Genomic DNA, 23,433 nt, shown 5'->3' with positions numbered 1-23,433 from the left:
GAAATTAAATCAGAAGTTTAAAAAATATTTATTACTTCATTTAAGAATAGTAATAGTGGGGGCTTGCCTGGTGGTGCAGTGGTTGAGAGTCTGCCTGCTGATGCAGGGGACACGGGTTCGTGCCCCGGTCCGGGACGATCCCACATGCCGCGGAGCGGCTGGGCCCGTGAGCCATGGCCGCTGAGCCTGCGCGTCCGGAGCCTGTGCTCCGCAACGGGAGAGGCCGCAACAGTGAGAGGCCTGCGTACTGAAAAAAAAAAAAAGTAATAGTAAACCCATTATGTATTAATATAAGTAACGTGTTCTATACAACATAACTATAGTTCCAGAAAAGTTAGTGATTTTTGCTAGTTTCTAATGCCTGGCAATAGCTGGATTCTCATGTCAGCCTCTGCATACAGCTATTGTGATATATTGTTTTGGTTGAAGTATATGAAGAAAATCTGGCTTTACAAGGATATATAACTGGAAATGGAGCGTTTTAATAGCCTTTTCCGTTAATTTTAGATATTTTTTTGATACCACACCAAGACTCCACAAGTAGTAGTTTCTTAAATGTTAGTTGCAATGTACAATTTGAAACTGATGTTAATTTGTAGTCCATTACATTAGAATTTATTGCTCCGTCTTACATTTTGAACGTATTGTTTGCCCTTGCATGGTTTTGTAACATGATATACAGGTTATTTGGAAAATGTTGGTTCACTGAGCATGTAAATGTTGACATATTTCATAGTACACCATACAGAAATCACAGTTGTTAATATCACTACCAATCTCACTAGAAAGCTCTTGGGAAGCTATCAAACTCAGGTTTATCAAAAATTCTAATTTTTGCTAAAATGCTCAGATTTTATGATTGCCAACAGATACTGTCAGTTGTTTTTCTTGAAGTGACAGGTTTCTTAAAATCATATTTGTAATGCAAAAAATTGGAAGGTAGTTGAAATTAAACCATAAAGGGGCTTCCCTGGTGGCGCAGTGATTGAGATTCCGCCTGCTGATGCAGGGGACACAGGTTCGTGCCCCGGTCTGGGAAGATCCCACATGCCGCGGAGCGGCTGGACCCGTGAGCCATGGCCGCTGAGCCTGCGCGTCTGGAGCCTGTGCTCCGCGACGGGAGAGGCCACAACGGTGAGAGGCCCACGTGCTGCAAAAAAATAAATAAATAAAAATTAAAAAAGAAATTAAAGCATAAAAATCTATCTGATGTGATAATGCAGACTGCTCCTAATGTTTTGTATTAATAATATGCATCTTAATATATTTGCTGTTTCTTCTGTGTCAAATGTCTATTGCTACATTGTTCTTAATAATTTCTACTGTGATTTATATGTGTTTAAAAGTAGCAGCCAAACGTTTGGCATTATAAAGTATCTTACAAAATTTTCTTAGATTAGAAAAGTAAGTATATTGAAAATAAACGTTACAGAAGATAAATGAAAATGTATAATATGACTTGTAGGTTCATTTTAAGGGCTCACTGTTCCATTTTTTTATTCTTATAAGTACTGTTTGATTCCACAAATTATAAGCATCACTCCATTCTAGGAATGAGAGAGGACACAGCCAATAAAAATCTTATCTTGCTTTAGGGAGAAAACATTTGACCCTTTTGGAATTGTCAGGTTTTAAAAAAAACCATCTAATGGAAAATAGTCTGTGATATCTGAGCTTTTTGTTCAGTACCATCAATGATTATCTCTTTGTATTATTTAGGGTGATTTTGGATGTAAGAAACAGAAATTCCTAATGAAACAATGTTTCTCACATAACAAAAAGTCCAGAGATAGACCAGCTTGAGGGTTGACTGACTCAGTGGCTTAAAAATGTCCTCAGGGACCCAGGTTCTGTCACTGTATTCCCCCAGCCCTAGTGTTGGCTTCATCCTTAGGCTACCAAGAGATGTCTGCAGCAACTTTTACGATCCACATGCAGACATGACAGTGTCCAGAGAAATGGAAGCTGCCTCTACGTCTGGCTCTCTTAGAGTGGAGGAACCTTGAACTGACTTCCACTTATGTCTCATTGCTCAGAACTGAGTTACACTCCCATTCCTGAAACAGTGACTGGCAAGGGGAATGGGATTATTCCAGGCCAGTAAACTCACTCTGGAGTCAGGGTTGGGAGTCCGGAGAGGGAGGTCAACTTCCTCTTAAGGACATAGCTTCATGGGGAGGAGCTAGCTGTCTTAAAAAAAATTAAAAAAAATTAAAAATCAGGATGTGTTAATAAGTAAGAAGGAGGGGAAAGTAGTGTCAGGGAGGAGAAAATTTTCCCCTTCTCCTTCTTGAGTTCTTTTGGCTGGCCTAAAAATTAAATTGAGACAAAACATTAACAGTGGAAAAAAATAAATTTAAATCGTACTTACGGAGGTCTCAGAGAAATAGGAGCTAAGAAGTAAGCAAGGCAGGCAGCTTTCATACTTTATAGACAAACAATAAATTTTGTGAGGAATTGACAGGACAAAGAAACTTAGGTTTGGGTTTTTAATTAGTGAAGAATCTTAACAGGGATTGGGCTTGGAGTAGTAAATCAGCAAAGAAGAACAAGGCTTGTTTATGCAGCCTTCTTTGTCCTAGGTTCCCTATCACTGGTGATAAGATTGGCTCTCTCCCTCCTGGTACAGGGAGGGCACCTTTCACATTGAGAGATTCAGTTCTTGTTTTCAGAGAGACAGGAGGGTCAAAGTGTCATTCCTGCATCAGCTTTTTCTTAAGTAACTTTAATTCAAAATCATCAATATGGCACTTTGGCATGTTTGGGGGTGACCTGCCCAGAACCCCAACAGTAGGAATATATGCTAATTGGGCAGCCAGCTTTATCCACTAGGCCAGAGCTTCTCAAACTTCAATATACATACAAATCACTTGGGGATCCTGTTAAAATGCAGATTCAGGTTCAGTTAATCTAGAGTAGAATCCAAGGAGCTACATTTCTAGCCAGCCGGATGGTGATACCAATGCTGCTGATTCAAGGACCCTAGTCTGAGTATCAAGACGTTAAAAAAACTACCTGGTCCCATTGAAAATAATTAAAACTCTTAGCTAGTCCATTTCTGAAACTTTTTAGATACAGAAAGCCTATATATTTTTAAGTTTTAAGTTGGAAAAATGATAATCCACCCCAAATCCCTTATCCGTTTCCCAAATATAATTGAAACACTGAAACACTGGTTTAACCCGGAAACTGAGCTAAAATGTAAAAGGAAAGCTTTATTCATACTGCTGCACCGTAGGGAGCCCTGATCGCAGTGACCTGCCAGTAGGCGGTATTCAGGGCTTCTACAGGCACAGGGACAAAGCAGCGTTTTGCCCGTTGATACATCTGTTATTGGAGTCAGTAATAAACCACCAAAGATTCTTTATGGTAGTAAAGTATTTTAAATATTAATTATGGAGATCAGTCTATTGCATAAGGTATTTCTTTAGATTTTTCAAATTATTTTTCATTCTCGGTTTACCCAGTGAAGCTTTTCAGATCCAAGAATATTTTCATTAAGTTTTCTTCATTTCTTTCATTAAGTTTTCACATGTCCAGTTTCCACGGACATGTCAGATGCGATGTGTGCCTGGCCAAGCTATGCCCCTCTGCACTCATATCTCAATAAGCCTTATTACTTCCAACATTTACCCCACTCTGTGGGCCTTTTAGGTCTCCTTGGCTCACCTAATTTCTTCACAGCCTTTTCCACTTCCTGGGAAGTTAAATTCACTTAATGAGAGGAAGATGATAGTGATAATGGTAACACATTTTAAAAAGTATGAGCAGGACCTGTGATCCCATCAGAGAACAGCTGAGTAGGAACACAGCATGCTCTGCAGCCTCTCAGTTTAAACATTCTCACTAGCTCAAGTACAGCTACAGTAAAACACTTCATTCGTTCAGATAGTGAATTCTGAGGTAAATATTTTGCAAGCTATTACAGCAAATATTGGGCGAGACTTTAGATAGGGATGCCTCTATTAGCTAACAGTGTTAACATTATTTATTGGTTTAAAAATGTTTTGTTAATAAGTTTGTGAGTTCAAACGAAAAAATATTAAACCTGTGAAAGAAAAGTTAATAATAAAAGAACATAAAATCAAGTGTCCCAATTATAGGCCATGGGATAATGAAACAGTGTTGAACTTGAATACTCACACAGAGGGGTGAAGAAAATTCTGAAAGCGGAATCAGAACCTTTTAGGCTGGGGCTTCCCTGGTGGTCCAGTGGTTAAGACTTCTCCTTCCAATGCAGGGGGTGTGGGTTTGATCCCTGGTCAGGGAGCTAAGATCCCACATGCCTCGGGGCCAAAAACACCAAAACATAGGGACTTTCCTGGTGGTGCAGTGTTTAAGAATCCACCTGCCAATTCCAGGGGCACGGGTTCGAGCCCTGGTCCTGGAAGATCCCACATGCCGCGGAGCAGCTAAGCCCGTGTGCCACAACTAGTGAACCTGCGCTCTAGAGCCTACAAGCCACAACTACTGAGCCCACGTGCTACAACTACTGAGCCCGTGCGCCTAGAGCCCGTGCTCCACACAAGAGAAGCCACCGCAATGAGAGGCCCACGCACCGCAACGAAGAGTAGCCCCTGCTCGCTGCAACTAGAGAAAGCTCGCACACAGCAACAAAGACCCAACCGCAGCCAAAAATCAATTAATTTTAAAAATAAATAAAACAGAAGCAATATTGTAACAAATTCAATAAAGACTTAAAAAGAGCAACTTTTAGGCTTCTGGGTGTCATCCACATGACCATAGACAAGCAGTAACTTTTCTGTGCCCCAGTTTCTTCATTTGTAAGATGGGGGTAGTTGATATAGGTTGCTAAGGTCCATTCTAAATACAGGATTCTGGGGTTCTGTGAGAATGTGAGAAGGGAAAGTCAGTGGAGACTAGAATTATTAGACATCTTACTTTGGGGGGACTTCCCACTCCCATCCCCAGCCTTCCTTTGCTGTGCAAATGTCGAAAGGGTATGATTGGAATTAGTTCTTTGGCCTTGGGCTGTTTATCCCTGAATAGGCAGAGAGGGCATTGGAAAGTGGAGTAGTGGAGGAAACCAAAGTTAGGCATTGGCTTATGGCATGAATGGCTCCTGTTTGGAGAGCAGTGAAGTTGACATGACTAGATTTTAAAGTACCTTTCATCCTTTGTAACGGTAAAATGAGGTCAGTTTAGGAAGAATCTGGAGGGCGAAACAGAGATGGTTTAGAAATGCACCACTTCCGATTTTACCACCTAGATTCTGTAGGAAATAATTAGATTCATTATTAGAGGGTGTATCCTGGGAAGAAAAACTAATATAAGAGAAAGAAACGGGATAAGGAAGCATTGATGAGCAGAGATAGCAACATAGGAGGAAATGAAACAGTATGGTATTCAAGGGGAAGATACAGCCCCCGTTACCCTCGGTAAGAAAGAGGATGCCCACACTGGGACTAGTGGCTGCTGGCACATCCCTTGGCAGCACGTTGTTTGTCTTTGCTGGCAGGCTGCAGCAGACAGGGTTCATATAGGCAGGCAGGAAATCTCAGATACCCTCGGCCCACCACCAGATACTACCGAAGGTTTGATAAAAGCTCAAATCAACAGAGGCACCATGCTCGTGTGAAGAACCTAATGCCTGAAACAGTGTTAAAGGAGCAAGCTCAACGATTTTAGAGAGGATCTGCAAGGACAGAACTATTTTCACTCGTAAAGCGAAGGCATGATTTGCTTTTCACTCTCTCCTGTCACGTGTGGAGCTTTCCAGGGGCTACATGACAATGACAGCACAACAGAGTGAGTGCAGAAGCAGATATGAGAATCCAGCTGTCTTCTATTAAGGCAGGCATTAAAATATTTGCAGAAATGTTCAACTCTGCTACTCTTCTCACTAACCTTTTTTATAAAAATGTGATGTTCACATATCACTGGTTTATTGTTATTTTCAGACGAATTAATACCTTAAAATTTTCCCTTTTAACTTCTAACATGATAAATATTGATAGATGTAATCCACATAAACATTCTTTGGGGTCTCCAATAATCTTTAGATGTAATGAAAGGGTCCTGAGACCAAGAAGTTTAAGAACTTCTATTCCAGAAGAATGGAATTAGAATATAGCATTTGTAGTCAATTAGAGAAAAAAAAATTTATCATAGTCTTCCAAAAGGGGGAAAAATGGGGAAAAAAGAAGAAATAACCAAAAAAGCATTTTTTAAAGAAATAAAATTGTGAGAAAAGAGATCAAACAATATAAGTAAATGGTTTTATCAGAAGATAATATCAGAGGGGGTTAAAATTTTTTAATCAAATCCAACCTGCAAAGATATTTTAAAAAGTATAGGAGGAATGAGCTTTGATATGCCAAACAGGTAACAAGGAGAAAATAGAAATATCAATCTTAGTAGTACACAGAATAGCATTCAGGATGTGAAAATTACTGAAAGGGACAAAGAAGAGTGTTTTACATTAATAAACTGACCAAATGTGCTAAAAAGATTTAATAGCCATTGATTTAAAATGTATAATAAAAGCAAAGCAGAACTAGATGATCAAATTGGTTAGACCAAATCAGTTAGACCAAAAAAAAAAAAACAAAAAAAGCATAAACTACCTGCTTGTAGACTGCTCTTGGCCATGGGTATTTTGTTTGTCTATCACACAGAAAAAATTTTTAAGTGATGAAATATCGGTTTCTGTTGCTACATAGCAAATCACCCCAACATTTAGGGTATGGAGAGACTCAAAGGCAGGAGTGACTTGACAGCTGGGGGTCTGGAATCATCTGAGTGCTGGTTTACTCACACGTCAGATATCTGGGCTTGGGGTGACTTGAAGACCAGGGCTGCTGAGTGGAGGACCCACGGGTGGCCTCTCCTCGTGGCCTGGCTTCTTCACATACCGCAGCCTCAGCGCAGCTGGCTCAGGGCTCCAAGGACAGTGTTCCAGGAAACAAGGCACAAACCTCATCACCTTTTATGACCTAGCCTTGGAAGTCACATAGCATCATTTCTTCCATGTTCTATTGGTTTAAATGGTTATAAACCTTCCCAGGGCATAGACGCTCCTTCTTAATGGGAGGAGTGTCAAATAACATGGACATGTTTCAAAACCTCTTCAGTCCAGCCTCTGGCCATACACTGATTTACATTCCTCCCCAGTGCAAAAATGTTCCCCCTTTCCAAATACATCCTCCAACCTGGAGATCCAGGGTTTAAATCGAGTCCAGGTGCGGCTGTGGCTCCTCGGGCGTGGTTCCTCGGTTATAGCTCGAGTACTTTGAAAATCTTCTGCCGGGAGAGACTAGGAAGCTGAAGTAGTAATTATACTTTTGAATCCCAAAAGTCCTGACTCTTATATTCTGTCTAAATTTTGCTTGAAAAGTGACCAATTCCATTTTTTAAAATTAATTAATTTATGTATTTATTTTTGGCTGCATTGGGTCTTTGTTGCTATGCGCGGGCTTTCTCTAGTTGCGGCGAGCGGGGGCTACTCTTTGTTGCGGTGCGTGGGCTTCTCATTGCGGTGGCTTCTCTTGTTGCAGAGCACAGGCTCTAGGCACGCGGGCTTCAGTAGTTGTGGCTCGCAGGCTTCAGTAGTTGTGGCTCGCGGGCTCTAGAGCGCGGGCTCAGTAGTTGTGGCGCACGGGCTTAGTTGCTCTATGGCATATGGGATCTTCCTGGACCAGGGCTCGAACCCGTGTCCCCTCCATTGGCAGGAGGATTCTTAACCACTGCGCCATTAGGGAAGCCCCCTCCATTCCTTTTTTTAGTTCATCTCTTTCTATCCTGTCTTATTATTGTGGTAAAATAAACCATTGATACTTCCAGGATGCTGGAATCCTTGTGCTTGGGCCCCTGGGCCAGCCAACAAGGGGTGGGGGGGTGGCCTGTGTCTGTCTCCGTTTTTGCTGAGCCTTGGGCTATATTGTGTTGGTCCACGCCATCACAGGCCTGCCGAGATGCAAAGGAAGGAGACCAGAAGAATGTCACAGAAGTTCTCATCTGACAAGATGTTCATAAAGAAGACAAAGAAGCTTAGTAAACTTAGTTATTATTCCTTGAATTGTCACCTCTCAATTATAAGAGTTGGATTTTTTTTAAACCTTTAAAAATCATTTTAAAAAGCAAATATCATTGATTTTTTTAAATAGGGATCATGAATATGCCTACAGGATGGATTTTTTTTAAGAACTAATATTATGTGAATAAGGACTTAATATGGCTTGGGATAAATTTTCCATTAATAACATTACACATAACATATTTAAATGCTGTCATATCTCAATTAGCTTAGGTGCAAGTTAAGCTGGTACTTCCAGTAGTTAGATGAATCAAGAAGTGGCTCTAGCTATGATGGACATATTGAAATACTGTAAAGAGTTTGAGCAAAATTGTTTCATTAAAGAAAATGAGGAAAAAGCAATATTTCTTAAATGTGTGACTTTAAATATGTACATATTTATATAAATATGTTTGTATCCCTGAAAGTTTATTCAAGTTAACTTTTTTTAGATCTTAATTGGAAAGACAATGGATTATATATTGGAGGTTGCCATGTGCTGAAGCACACAGCAGCCACTTTAGAAAAATGTGCTAGTGATACCTGGTGTCACTAAATAACATCCAACATATACTTCTCCATCAAGGAGAGTTAGAATGCTATCTTTTTAAATGAATTAGACTGAAATTCTTGTTTTATTTTATTTTTTAGCTATTGCCTTCTTTTATTTTTAAAACCTTTTTTAAAATGATATTAGGAAAATAGCTTACTTTTAATTCCCTCTAGAATTTAATTTTAAAGCCTCTCATAAATGGCTAAATTAATCAAGAAACCTTATTAAATTCTACAAAATGGATATTTCTTGGAAGAAGATACTTCAATTATATATAGTACAAATATATCTTTTTATTTTATATATTTTTTATACAGCAGGTTCTTATTAGTCATCCACTTTATACACATCAGTGTATACATTTCAATCCCAATCCCCCAATATCATGCCACTCCCTTCTGGCTTGTAGAGTTTCTGCTGAGAAATCAGCTGTTAACCTTATGGGGATTCCCTTGTATGTTATTTGTCATTTTTCCCTTGTTGCTTTTAATAATTTTGCTTTGTCTTTAATTTTTGTCAGTTTGCTTACTATGTGTCTCGGCATGTTTCTCCTTGGGTTTATCCTGCCTGGGACTCTCTGCGCTTCCCAGACTTGGGTGGCTATTTCCTTTCCCATGTTAGGGAAATTTTTTTGACTATAATCTCTTCAAATATTTTCTCAGGCCCTTTCTCTGTCTCTTCTCCCTCTGGGACCCCTCTAGTGAGAATGTTGGTGTGTTTAATGTTGTCCCAGAGGTCTCTTAGGCTGTCTTCATTTCTTTTAATTCTTTTTTCTCTATTCTGTTCCACAGCAGTGATTTCCACCATTCTGTCTTCCAGGTCACTTATCCGTTCTTCTGCCTCAGTTATTCTGCTATTGATTTTTTCTAGTGTATTTTTCATTTCAGTTATTGTATTGTTCATCTCTGTTTGTTCGTTCTTTAATTCTTCTAGGTGTTTGTTCTTTAATTCTTCTAGGTCTTTGTTAAACATTTCTTGCATCTTCTTGATCTTTGCCTCCATTCTTTTTCTGAGGTCCTGGATCATCTTCACTATCATTATTCTGAATCCTTTTTCTGGAAAGTTGCCTATCGCGACTTCATTTAGTTGATTGTCTGGGATTTTCTCTTGTTCCTTCATCTCGTACATAGCCCTCTGCCTTTTCATCTTGTCTATCTTTCTGTGAAGTAGTTTTCGTTCCACAGGCTGCAGGATTGTAGTTCTTCTTGCTTCTGCTGTCTGCCCTCTGGTGGATGAGTCTATCTTACAGGATTGTGCAAGTTTCCTGATGGGAGGGACTGGTGGTGGGTAGAGCTGGGTGTTACTCTGGTGGGCAGAGCTCAGTAAAACTTTAATCTGCTTGTTTGCTGATGGGTGGGGCTGGGTTCCCTCCCTGTTGGTTGTTTGGCCTGAGGCGACCCAGCACTGGAGCCTATGTGCTCTTTGGTGGGTCTAATGTTGGACTCTGGGAGGGCTCACGCCAAGGAGTACTTCCCAGAGCTTCTGCTGCCAGTGTCCTTGTCCCCACGGTGAGCCACAGCCACCCCCCGCCTCTGCGGGAGACCCTCCAACACTAGCAGGTAGGTCTGGCTCAGTCTGCTGTGGGGTCACTGCTCCTTCCTCCTGGGTCCTAATGTGCACACTACTTTGTGTGTGCCCTCCAAGAGTGGAGTCTCTGTTTCCCCGTCCTGTTGAAGTCCTGCAGTCAAATCCCGCTAGCCTTCCATGTCTGATTCTCTGGGAATTCCTCCTCCTATTGCCAGATCCCCCAGATTGGGAAGCCTGACGTGGGGCTCAGAACCTTCACGCCAGTGGGTGGACTTCTGTGGTATAAGTGTTCTCCAGTTTGTGAGTCACCCACCCAGCGGTTATGGGATTTGATTTGATTGTGATTGTGCCCCTCTACCGTCTCATTAGGTCTTCTCCTTTGTCTTTGGATGTGGGGTATCTTTTTTGTTGAGTTCCAGTGTCTTCCTGTCGATGACTGTTCAGCAGTCAGTTGTGATTCTGGTGCTCTCGCAAGAGGGAGTGAGCGCACATCCTTCTACTCCGCCATCTTGAACCCCATATATATCTTTCTAAATGGGTTCCTATTCAGGTTTTGTCATTAGTGTGGTATGGTTTTCAACAAACTACCAACCACTAATTTCCTAAGTTTTCCCCTCAGGAAGCCACTGTTACTCATTTTTTTTAAAGTTTCTGTAATCTTTGATAGTGTTCAGTTTAAGCTTTGGGAGGTAGATTTACAGTTTTTGTGACTTTGCTCAAAGGATTTAACTTTTTTGCACCAGTCACATTTTTTAAATGGAGTTTAAAATGCCTCTTTACCTTACAGCACTGTGCTTTTAACAGTATAAAATACTAAGGAACTAAAAGAGTTTACATAAAGCTACACTCTAATAAAAACAAATAATGGTTACTCTAAAAAAATATTGTTAAAACAAAACAAATGTACCATTCTGTTAATCTGATATAATGTATTCATTTTTAGCACAGACTTAAGCCGAAACACTGAGCCAGCTTAATATTTTTAGAAACTTCTGACAAATGTTTAGTAATAATTGTGACTTACTGAAAATTGTTATAATAATGAAAATTTAAGAATTTAGCATGTTGATAAAAGCTTCATTTGATAATCATAGTATGGAAAATATTTTTCTTTGTTAAAAACTCCTTTTATATAATGTATTTATTTGGCTTTTGTTTAGTCAGGAATAAAAGTTTGACTTTTATACAAGTATTTGTTTTAATGCGAATATTAAGGTCATAAATCTTGTGTAGTAAAATATTTTCAGGTTAAGTTGAAGGTTTCAGAATATTATGGGTTTGCTTTTGCCATTTTCTGGCCATTGTTTGCATTGCTGAGGACATTTTATTTTTTGAAGTATACCCTCCAACCAGTAAGAACCATCTCAACTAAGTATTGCGTCAGTACACTCCACCAGAGGTTTCTAACTTTTAAACTGCCTTAGGAGAACATAAAACGAATGTGACAAAGGCATTTTCCATAAATTATACCAGCAGTGTACAACCAGTGCCATGAACATTTCTCATTAAAATATCTTCATGGTTTTATATTAGCATTTTATTCCCAAAGAACCCAACGAGCAGAAACCTCTAAGCTGCCGCTGAGTTTTTTTCTACCCAATTGTAGTCTGGATGTCACTGGCATTATTTCATACATCCCTTTTCATGACTTAATGTAATTGTTTCCATTTATAGGAGCTAAAGCATATACCATCATATTTCTGTGCTACTTTGTTTAGCCATTTTCCCTTTTTTTGCTCACTTCTGTAGCTTTTCTGCAATTAGATAAAAAGGGACCACAAAAACATCACTTTGATCAGCCTTCAGTAGCACCTAGGAAAAACTACTCTTTCACAAGAGAGGAGGTGAGACAGATTGATCGGGAAAATCAGAGGCTTTTGAAAGAACTGTCGAGACAGGCTGAAAAACCGGGAAGCAAAAGTACGATTCCAAGAAGATCGACTGGTCCTCCACCTAGGTTATATCATAGTGCTCTCAACAGACAGAGGGAACAACAAAGGATTGAAAGAGAAAATTTGGTAAGTAACTGAGATTTTTTTAGTCATCAAAGAAAATGCATTTGTACTGATTTGTTAGTCCAACTTTCAGGAAACCCAATACAGCGAAATTTTCTAACTTACTTATATAAAAGTAGGAATAGATACGTATGGCCTGAAATACATGATGAGCTATGAGCCTGGAAGGTACAATGTATGCTTTTTTATCCAGGAAACTATATTTTAAGGGAATATTAAATGAAAATACTGAAAGCTCCATTATTTATTTGACTATATCTGTGGAATCACTATAGTAGTACAGGAAATGGTGTCCAAGGGTGAGATACATGTCTCTTCTGGAGAGCTAAATCTATTTCACTTCATTTTATCCTCGAAAGCTAAAATAATTTAAATATCATTTATTTTAAATAATAAATACATTCTCAGAGACGTCAAATTTGTTGCCCTGCTGCTTGAATGTATGAAAGACATTGATTGTTAAAAACCATATAAGTACGCTTTGATGTCCTAAGGAATATATATGGAAACTGTTGAAAATCTTCACATTAAAACCTATTTATTCATAGCATATCATTTTCTTTATAAAATGCAGTTCATAATAATTGATGATATTTATTGAGCTCTTTAATGCTGGGCGTTGTTCTAAGTGTCTTCTAAATATTAGCTTATTGAATCCTGACAATAATTCTTTCAGGTAGGTACTTTATTTTTATCCACATCTTACAAATGGAATAATTGAGACCTAAAAGGGTTAAATAATTAATCCATGGACAAGGAGCTGGTAAGGAAGTGGCTAAGCCAAGATTTTAAACCCACGTAGCATCTTAAACTAAAATTAGACCCTTAATGAGCACATACATTCAGAGCTAAAATAATTGGTAAAGCTATTATTAAAATTACTAGAATAATTAGCAAAATTCACCCTCATTATGTTTCGTCATCAGTACAGTTCTATTTGACTATGTACTTAACCTGAACTTGCAAGAGTAACAACTCCTGTGAATTTCTTTGTTACCATCACTAGCACCAGGAGTTGGCGAGCTGGGTTGGTATATTTACAAAAATAGTACTCTTGGGCCCTTTAGGAGAGTCACCCTGAATGTGGCAGGAAGTAGGTAACAGCAAAACGAGTTGAAGTGAGGTTGGTGGGTAGTGAGCTACATGATAACTTCCTGCACGTCACTCTGGCAGTTTCAAGATTCATTCATGATTTTAAAAAATTTGGAATTAGTGTGTGTCACGAACATCTGGTTTTACCTTATTTTCACTCTCCCACATGGCTCTGGAGTCTTGTTTTATTTAACAAGCAGTTGCATAGTGCATACTGTTTTACAATTTTAGGTCATTTAATCCTCGTAGCAACCTAAAGACACACTTACTGTTGTTGTGGAGGAGAAAATGAGACACTGAGTAGGGCGCAGGGACTTCCTCAAGGTTAAACAGCTAGCAGGTGGCAGAATCATGTCCCGGTTACCTAGCTTTGGGGTTACTTTTTTTTAACAGCTTTTTTGAGATATAATTCACATGCCATACTCATTTAAAGTGTACAATTCATAAGTTGTAGTAAAATATACGTAACATAAAATTTGCCATTTTGTTTTTAAGTGATTGGTTCAGTGGCATTAATTACATTCACAATGTTGGGCAACCATCACTACTACTTATTTCCAAAACTTTTTTGATCACTCCATACAGAAACTCTGTACCAAACAATAACACTCCGTTCCACCTTCTCCTCAGCCCTTGGTAACCTCTAATCTACCTTCTGTCTATAAATCTGCCTATTCTAGATATTTCATATAAGTGGAATAATGGAATATTTGTCATTTTGTGTCTGGCTTATTTCCCTTAGCATGTTTTTGAGGTTTATCCATGTTGTATCCTGTATCAGAACTTCATTCCTTTTTGTGGCTGAATAATATTCCATATATGTATGTGCCGCATTTTGATTCCCCATTCATCTGATGGTGGACACTTGGGTTGTTTCTACATTTTGGCTACTGTGAGTAATGCTGCACGGGAACACTGACTACAAGTATCTGTTCAGGTCCCTGCTTTCAGTTCCTTTGGGTGCATACCTAAGAGTGGAATTGCTGGGTCATATGGTAATTCTGTGTTTATCTTTTTGAGGAACTTGGGTTTACTTTTGAGAAGCTGAAGCCATACTGTCTAGAGGCTTTACTGGTATGAACAGGATGAAAACTGTTAAGCAGCTTCTGTTTACAGCTTTTATCATCCCCCATATCAGTGGTACATCTCAGCTGTTTTAATAAACAGTGGAAAATTACCACTATTTTATTCTTTTTACTTTGTATGCTTAGTAATATGTATATGTGAGCAATATTTTTCTCCATTTCATAGTAAGGTCTTATTTGTTATACTCTAGGACAGTAGAATATAATGTGAACCACATGTATAATTTAAGTTTTTCTAGTAGCCACGTTAGAAAGTTCAAAGAAACAGGTGAAATTATTCTGCTATAATATTTTAACTGACTAAATCAAAAATATTTCTTTTTAACATGTAAGCAATATAAAAAATTGAGATTTTACCTTTTTTTGGTACTAAGTCTTTGAAATCCGTTGTATATTTTATACTTAGAGCACATCTCAATTTGGACTAGCCACATTTTAAATGCTCTGTAGCTACATATGGCTTGTGGCTTTGGGCAGTGCAGCTCTGAAACAAAAGCTTAATTCATAAGTGGAAAAAGTAGCTTAAAGCTAAACAGGAAAATAAACATAATTTATTATAAAATATTGTTACGTTATTGTAAGGAAAAATAATCTTCCAGATTTATGCTTAACTCTTCACCGTCTATACCAAAATAAAACTAATTCTATACCTTTTAAAATTTTTTCTTGGCTATTCCTTTGCATTTATTCTTCATACTGACTGACTTTTTTCTTTATAAAAAGTTTTTTTATTAAATTTTTGTTGGAATTGTGTTGACTTTACATTTTAATTGCAGAGTGTTTGGCACTCTTAAAATATTACCTTCCTATCTAGAAATATGGTATGTCTTTCCATTTACTCAAGCCTTCTTATACTCTACCTTAGTAAGGTTTTATAGTTTTTTTTAAAACTGTATATTTTTATGCTATTGCCATGAAATTTTTCATTACATTTTCTAATTGGTTACTTTTGTAAACCATCACTTTTTGTGTATTTATTATATAAGCAGCCACCTACCAAATCCTTATTTAGAGCCACATTGGCTCTAATAGTTCCTCAGGGTGAGATGATATACTTTTTAACCTGTTTGCTAAACTGTTCGTAGTCAAAACACACATGCATGGGTACAGACGTGCTCATACAGCACTTTTGTGTCAGGTGTACTGCACAAGCAGGGTCCATTACTTTATAATTTTCATGATTTATAATCCTTCCTTTGCTCCATCTCCAGTGATAGAGGCCAGTTCAGATGGCTAACAGGCATGATGACTAAAGCAGTTCTGTTCCAGTACTCTCAAATTAGTTCCTTAGTAATCCAGAGGCTGTTAGACTTGAGACAAAGTAGTGCTGTGCAGAAGAGGTAGAAAAGGAGAGCCCTCTATCCAGTAGAGGGCATGCTTGCTACATATAGACTCAATTATATTAGAACTTCATTATTTCAAAAGGGAACAAATTTTTTAATTCATGAATTTTGAAATATTCTTGTTAAACCATGTCTCTTTATATTCATTTGGACATAATATGAATTCTGTTTTTATGAAAGAGTGCAAGAATAACCTTAGCAGAAGGAGAAGGGGTCAGTGAGGATATAGTTTCACCTTACTCTAAAAATAATGAGGCTATTTCATGCTCTTAAATGTATGTCTGTCAGTTTCCTGAGCTGTGAAAAGGGGGTGGGGAGAGGAGTAATTGAATAAAGTAAACCATAATCTTTCCACTCATGAGTTACTGTGTTAAAATATTATTTTTAAAGTAAAAGTAACGCATGTATGGGGTTGGCCAAAAAATTTGTTCGGGCTTTTGTAACATCTTACGGAAAAACTCGAACGAACTTTTTGGCCAACCCAATGTAAATTTATAAAATTCAAACCAATCTTAAAAACATTAGATGAGCAATAAAATCCTCCCTCTTCTGTTCTTTGTCTGCTGGTTTAGGGAGGTAATGTTAGATAGATGTGAAAACTATTAGAGAGTGATATGTTGTCACAAAGATGAAGTTTTATAGCAAATCTCATACCAAGTATGAGTATTATCTGTGGATTAGTCAGTACCTTTGTTCCAAGGTCTTGAAATAATTTACAGTTCACTCGCTTTGGTTTTCCTTCTCTGCTTATTGTCTGTTATCTCCTTCCATAGAAGAAAGCAAACTAATGATAACTGAATACAACTCCAGCTATAGACAAATATGTAGAACAGTCGTGATTGTCCCAGACTGTAGGACACTTGTTACTCTTTAATGTCCTTCAGGGTCTTTGCTTTTTCGCTTTAGAAACAATAAAGCAACTCTCCTCTGCTAGCAGCTGCAGAAATCATTAACTCACTGTTTGTCCATTCATTTGTTTTAACCTTTCCACCTCAGAAGACAGGATTCAGGCTAGGTTAATTTTCTTTCGATAAAGAATACTTCCTAGATAGAACAGAGATATTTGAACAAACTGTTCGAATTCATTATTAGAATCTGATTTGAGTAGCAGTTCTAAGATTTTGTAAACCATAAATGGGAATATAAGTAACCATTCTTACATTTTTCAATCCCTTAAACAGATATTTGTTTAATGTCTGCTATGAGCTATGTAAGAAACTGGAATGGATATAAGAAAAAATATAAAATACTACCCTGTCATTTAATATATAACTTAGCTATGAAGATAATACTAGAGTGTGTCAAACAACTAGAAAATAATCAAAGCAGTATTAAGGATAGCAATTAATATTTAATAAGTCCTTACTATATACCAGGCACTGTTCTGAGCATTTTAAATGCATTATCTCATTTAGTACCCTAAACTGACTCTTTGAGTTTTATTTCATTGTTAATATCACTATTAAGTCATTTGACCAAGGTCACACAATCAATGGCACAGCAAAGGTTTAAATCCAGGTCTTTCTGACTAGAAAACTTATATTTTTTTATCACTCAACTACAAGTGTTACAGTATTTTGACCTATCATTTTTAAGTCTTACTCAGGAGTTGTAAATTGATGACTAGATTGAAATGTATATACTTTTGATTATAGGGCTTCTACTGTAATCCTTCATATTTTAATCAATATATTGTTTCTACAAGTAAGAGCTGTTTGTATCTGAAATCATTCCTTTAGCTTTTGCTGAGCTTGTTGTGTTCATATCGCACACAGATACATGGCACAGTTCCGTGTGATTTGGATAGCTGAACCAAATCATTGCTCTTATTTCCCCAGGTTTCTGCATGTAAACTTGATAAGTGACATATCAGCATTACAGAATGGGTTTACTTTTTGCCTTATTGTTAACTTATTTCCAAATTGATTTTGATCACATTACTTTATATGTTTTATATCTGATAAATAAGCATTGCAATTTTCTTAAAGTTTGTAAAAGAAAAATATACATACAACCAAATGAATAAATTTAGGGAATTAGCAGTTTATCTAAAAAACATTGAGACTTCTACCAGCAAGAAAACAAAATTGGTAGGTAACTGAAAATACCAAGTTTTCTGTGCTGTCCATTCCACTGTGCACAGCTCAATGGGTAGTTAATAGGATAATCAGATAAAACAGCGAATGGTTCTCTACCCAGTAAAATACATCGATGATGTGACACCCAGCAAGTTTCTTACTCAGTTATAAACTGCAGGTGGAGGAGATATATTAGTTGGTCGGTCTTGGCACCTAAATTGTACAGGTTCTCTGTCTACAAAGAGAGAAAGACAGCATGTTATTATGGAAAGACCGTAGACTTTATAGTCAGGTGGAACCACAGATAAATCCTGACTCTGAACTCAGCAAAGAGAACCATTCCTCTACTTGTGTAAGACTTCACTGAGGAGTTGACTCTTTTCTAGCTTTTGAAGGCTCAGAACTGAAGAAGGCCATTTCATGCAGGAAGGTGAGCTGGCAGGCTGAGTCCTCTGGGTGGGTCCGGCTGCTTCTTCCTGTGTCCTGCGCCTCTGCCGTTTGTCTGCAAGCTCCTTTCATTCTACAACCCTTGCTCTCCTTTCCTCGATAGCTCTTCCCTCAATATTCTGGCTTCTCTGGAATCGCGCAGGAACACACTGATAATGGAGCCTCAGAATAGCAGGGCGGGAGGGGGCTGATAACAGTTGAGAACAAGTTCTGGAGACAGTTGGTGGTGATGAACTGTAGGCTTAAAAATGGTTAGAATGGTAAATCTTATGTGGATTATACCACAATACAAAGATAAAACTAAGTTGAGGGAGAAGGAAAAAAGATTGTCCAGAGAAAACTTGTCCTATGACTAAACTCATGAGGCTAACTTTATAATGTGAATCTTAGTGCAGGACAGCATTCTCTTTTCAAACAAAGATCAACTTGCTACAGAGGAAGTTTAAGTCAATAAAGAAAATAATAAAACACAACCATGGATCAATTCCCCCATCCATTTGGTCTACTTAAACATTCCTTTCTCACTGAAGCCTGTGAAAATCAAACAAAAGAAACTCTTTCACCTTCTGATTTGTGAAGGAAGGATTATGTATAAAATTAGGGACATTACACATTAGCCTCTGTTACAAAATCGTATTAATGCACATACCACGCTACTGGATACTGTCTTGCCTTGGCTAGTTGGTTTATACAATCTTTAAAAACCTTTATGTTCTGTAGTAGTTGATTTCAAACTTCTTAAGAGCAAAAACTTTTTTTTTCCAAACAATTTTATGCAGAATCTTCAATATATAAAACAGACAATACAGAAAGCATGGTTGGGCCGGTAGAAATTAGGAGTGGGAGACCTGAGAGGCCGGCCCACTGGCCTTTCCTCAACGTCCTAGGAGCCCTGAGGCACCACTGGAAAGTAAACAGGTTGACAGTCACTGCTCTGTGCGCATATATAGATAGAACTTATAATAGTAGCTTAGATGTGTTCACAGTCATTTCTAGGGTTGAACACTGGGCTCTTAGCATTATTGCTCCCATTATGTCATTTCTATGAGAAAATCAGGTTTAATGTATTTCAGCTTACAGCACCTTTTCTAAGATTGTAACCCGACAAAGAAGAGAGATGTGCCTACAGTCGGTTGTTAAAATCATAGTGGTTTTGGTTAGCCATAGGTTAGGTGAAAACCCTTAGATTTTCCTGAAAGTACATTATTTGAAATATTTTTTCACAGTGACTTAAAGTCTTTTCTACTTCATTTTGTGAATTTCAGGTTCTAGAAAGTATTCGCCTTTTTAAAAAACTATTGCTATTTTTCTAACGTTGGCTTTTAAATGGGTTGTCTTTAAATGAAGGCTTTATTGAAACGGCTTGAAGCTGTGAAACCAACAGTTGGTATGAAACGCTCAGAACAGCTGACAGACTATCACCGCAACATGGGTTATTTCAGCTCATCCCCGACCTCCAGACGAGTGAGGTCCACTCTTGGCCAGTACAGCCCGTTAAGTAAGCATACTCAAAATTATTTTGTACTTGTTCGTGTCTTTTGTCCTTTTAAAAACATATAACTTCGGTTCTTATGATAGAGTTTTAAAATGCTGACTTCTGGAATGCTGTCTGTTGTTTTTCACTGGCATGCTTTGTTTTATTTGTGTTACTTCATTAATTTCAGGTTTCATTTACAGTGTATAATGGCAGCATAGGAAGGAAACCAGGAGAAAAAACAATTGAAAATACCAGTTATCTCTTAGATAATGGAGGAGACACTTTTACTTTCAATATGTTTATTTAAGGAAGAAATGAACAGATATGCTATTTAAAGTCACTGTAACATTCTCTTTAGCCAGTTAAGAATTTTTAGTAGTATCTTCCAGCCCTAATATGTGCTTTTTCTTCCTCATTGGTAACTAAAAGAAGAATTAGCAAATCTGTAGTCATCAGATTAATCCCTCTTAATACTTAATATATGATCCGTTACATGCCTGGCCGGTAGTGTGTCCCGGGGTAGTGTGTCCCGGAGAACGCAGGTGGGAGTGACCACTGAGTGCTAGGGCGTGTGACGCATGGAAAGGCCAGACCTTTTTTCCTTACAGAAGTCTGTTTTGTTAGTTCATGTACGTGTTCAAAACTATAAAGTCTGGGGCTTCCCTGGTGGCGCAGTGGTTGAGAGTCTGCCTGCCGATGCAGGGGACATGGGTTCGTGCCCCGGTCCGGGAAGATCCCACATGCCACAGAGCGGCTGGGCCCGTGAGCCATGGCCGCTGAGCCTGCGCTTCCGGAGCCTGTGCTCCGCAACGGGAGAGGCCACAGCAGTGAGAGGCCCGCGTACTGCCAAAAAAAAAAAAAAACTATAAAGTCTGTAGAAGCTAATCCTAAGAGAAAGTTGGAACCGCTTGTAATCTTAAACACTCAAATGACTAGTAATTCCATTCACTCATCCTTCAAGCATCATTTCCTTGGCAGAGTTCATGACTAAGAAAGGGTCTTATTCCAGTTACTCACACTTAGTATTATGCCTTGAAAGCAGTAAATTATTTGTTGAATAAATGTATAAATGGTTATACATAGAGATTTTTTTCCCACTTGAATCCTTTGAGAAGCTTTTAAAAACATTTATTCCCACTCCAAATCTATTGAATCAAAATGCCCTAAAATAGCGTTTGGGCATGTTTGTTATTATATTTTTAAGTTCCATGGGGAATTCAGAAGTACATTCCTGGTTGAGAATCACATTAGACTTAAAAACACCTGTGAGATAGGGAAGACAATTTTATTCTGGGCTTCAAGATAGGAGAAGTTGTTTATTAGATGATGATTTAGTTTAAATAATTCAAATCATTTCTTATTCTTTATGTATTTTCAGGAGGAGCTTCCAGGACATCCAGTGCTACCAGTGGTCTCAGTTGTAAGAGTGAGCAATCAGCTTTTGACACATCCAGTGGCCTGTTGCTAAGACCTAAGCCCCCTAATGTCCGTACAGCTTGGTTATAAAAACTCTTTTTACTTTAAACATTGATCATCAAATTCTTATTGAAGTGCTTTTGTATATTACTATCATTCTCTGTATAAACATCTAAATACTTCTTTAAGCAATTTAAGGTGTACAACAGTGACTTGTAATTTATTGTAATTTGATGCAAAATTGTTTTGAAAAAGACAATTTAATATAAAATCAGTGTTTCCTGTGAGGAGGAGTTTATAGGAGACTTGTATGTATTTTACAGAGAAATGGTAGTATGCCGGTGTATTTTCTCAACATAGAAATTGGTTCAGCTGTCAGACTGACAAAACAGTTGTGATAGCATCGCTGAATGTTGGACCCAAGATGTTTAGCTATATAGTTCTTGTTTGTTGTTTTTTTCATTTCTTGTAAGCTTTATACCATGAGCATAGCTCCTGACTGACTTTGTTTTCTCTTTGCTTCAGAACTTGGGCAGTGTGACTTATAACTTAATTGTAAGATAGTTATTATGAAACAAATCTTGAAATTTGTTTTCATTGGTGGAGCTGATTTAGATTTGATGAGCAGATTGAGTGAAGCTTGAACTGGGGCAATCCTTGGGATTCACCAGAGGTGCCTACTACTTCCGCAGAAGGGAACTGAGTTAGATCTCAAACACGTTATCAACCATTCTGAACCATTTCAAACTGTGAGTATTAGAAAGCTCAACTTAGAAGCTCCTCTTTCATGTTTTTATATATTCAGGGAAAGTAGTTAATGATTCTGAGAAATTAGGTTTCTTTAGAGCTACTGCATTGTGAATAGTTTGTCCAAGGACCAGATCATCATAAGCAAAAGCAAGTATCTATTGAATCAGCAAAATAGCACCACCAGTTTGAAGAGCCAAGAAGCAGATCCTGAGTTGTGTCAGGACAGTGTTTTAAGTGATGCTGTTAATGAGTTGTGTTATCCTTAGAGTTTATTGTTTTAAGTGAGAAGAAAAGAAAGAAATGCATTGTCTCGCAGCTATAGAAATTCCAGCTAGTGTTTTTAAGGGCTGAAAAAGAAAACTAAAAATGTGAATGATAAAGGGGAAAAAAATTTGTTGAGGCTACTTTAAATGTCAGCTAACTTTCTTGCTTTGTTTTGGTTTGGGCATTTGTGTTGAATCCTGGAAGTATCATTTTTATCAGTCCCACTTTTAAAGTCCTAATAATCTTAAATAGAATTAGTAATGGCGAGTGGGGTGTAATATAGTTGACTTTTAAAATTAGAATATTTTTCTGTCAATCTAAAGGCTCTTATATTATACAACAAAGTATATCTAGGTCATGTTGCTTCTGCTGTCCTAATTATCACTGTTTTCATTACTGGCCTTTTCTGTATACCTTAAAATGTATTGGCAAGTTTCTATATTAAATGCTAAATCTTTCTTTTTCTTAGTGTGGATTTTTTATCTGTAACCACAGTAAGATTTGTTTTTTGTTTTTCTGGGTTAACTCAAGCTCTGTAGCGTGCACGCCGAACTTACTTTTCTTAATACCTTTGGCAGTAAGCCAAACTGCATTTTACTGAACATCAATTCAGAATTTCTTGGTCTTAGTTTGTATTGATAGATTTTGTTTCAGATAGGGCCTGTGAAACGGGGGAAGAATGGGGTTAAAAAATTTGTGTGAACACAACCTGATTGTGAGATTTTTCTGCTGCTTCCTTTGAGCTTATAATGTTCCTTCGCTGTTATTTGATATTCTGTTCTGGTGAACAGATTTTTCCATCACTTAGTGCTCTGCTTTATATATAAATTTTAGCTATACTAAACCACGGTTTTTGTTTTGTTTTTTAACTTATTGCACTTTTAATGTTTGTATAACAACCTATCTTTAAGGAGCGATATGATAATGTTGAATTTAAAATTCAGCATTTGAATATCTGCTCAATAGTGAGTTAGCCAATTTTTTTAAATTGATTTTTAAGTTGTTAGAGAAAAAAAGGTATGAAACCTTTTATGTAATAGCATTAGTCTCTGAATACATTTTGTATGGTCTTTGCTACCCTATGTCAGGATACAATTATAATTTTATAGATAAGGCTGTACTTTTATTTTTGATCATTAAATTTTTTTTCTTTGTATTTTGATTTTAGATACTAATATAATGCCTTTAGTTTTTACTACGTTAACAGGGGAGGTTCATCTAAGTATTTCTGATAACAGGGGTTCAACTTGAAGTAAAAGTCAGGAAGAGCAACAATATTCATCTTTTCAAAGTGGAATTTACAATTCTGTTGTCATGATTCGTTTATATGATAAGTATAAATAGAGGGACA

General features: G+C 37.6%; 1 protein-coding gene across 3 annotated transcripts in view; it reads left to right on the top strand.

The window, feature by feature from the left end:
* Window positions 1-22,544, top strand: part of CFAP97 (cilia and flagella associated protein 97) — a 33,345-nt gene extending 10,801 nt beyond the window's left edge. For all 3 annotated transcript variants that reach the window (XM_082680360.1, XM_082680361.1, XM_082680362.1), the window contains exons 3-5: window positions 11,865-12,133; window positions 19,523-19,673; window positions 21,031-22,544. In XM_082680360.1, the coding sequence (XP_082536486.1) occupies window positions 11,865-12,133; window positions 19,523-19,673; window positions 21,031-21,158 (548 nt within the window). In that variant the 3' untranslated portion in view covers window positions 21,159-22,544. The remainder of the gene's footprint in view (window positions 1-11,864; window positions 12,134-19,522; window positions 19,674-21,030) is intronic.
* The last annotated feature ends 889 nt before the right edge of the window (window positions 22,545-23,433 follow it).

This window comes from Grampus griseus (genome assembly GCF_964374135.1).
Source record: "Grampus griseus genome assembly, chromosome: 21".
NCBI classification, from domain to species: domain Eukaryota; kingdom Metazoa; phylum Chordata; class Mammalia; order Artiodactyla; family Delphinidae; genus Grampus; species Grampus griseus.
Note: the sequence above shows the minus strand (reverse complement) of the source record. Positions and strands in the feature narration are given on the sequence as shown.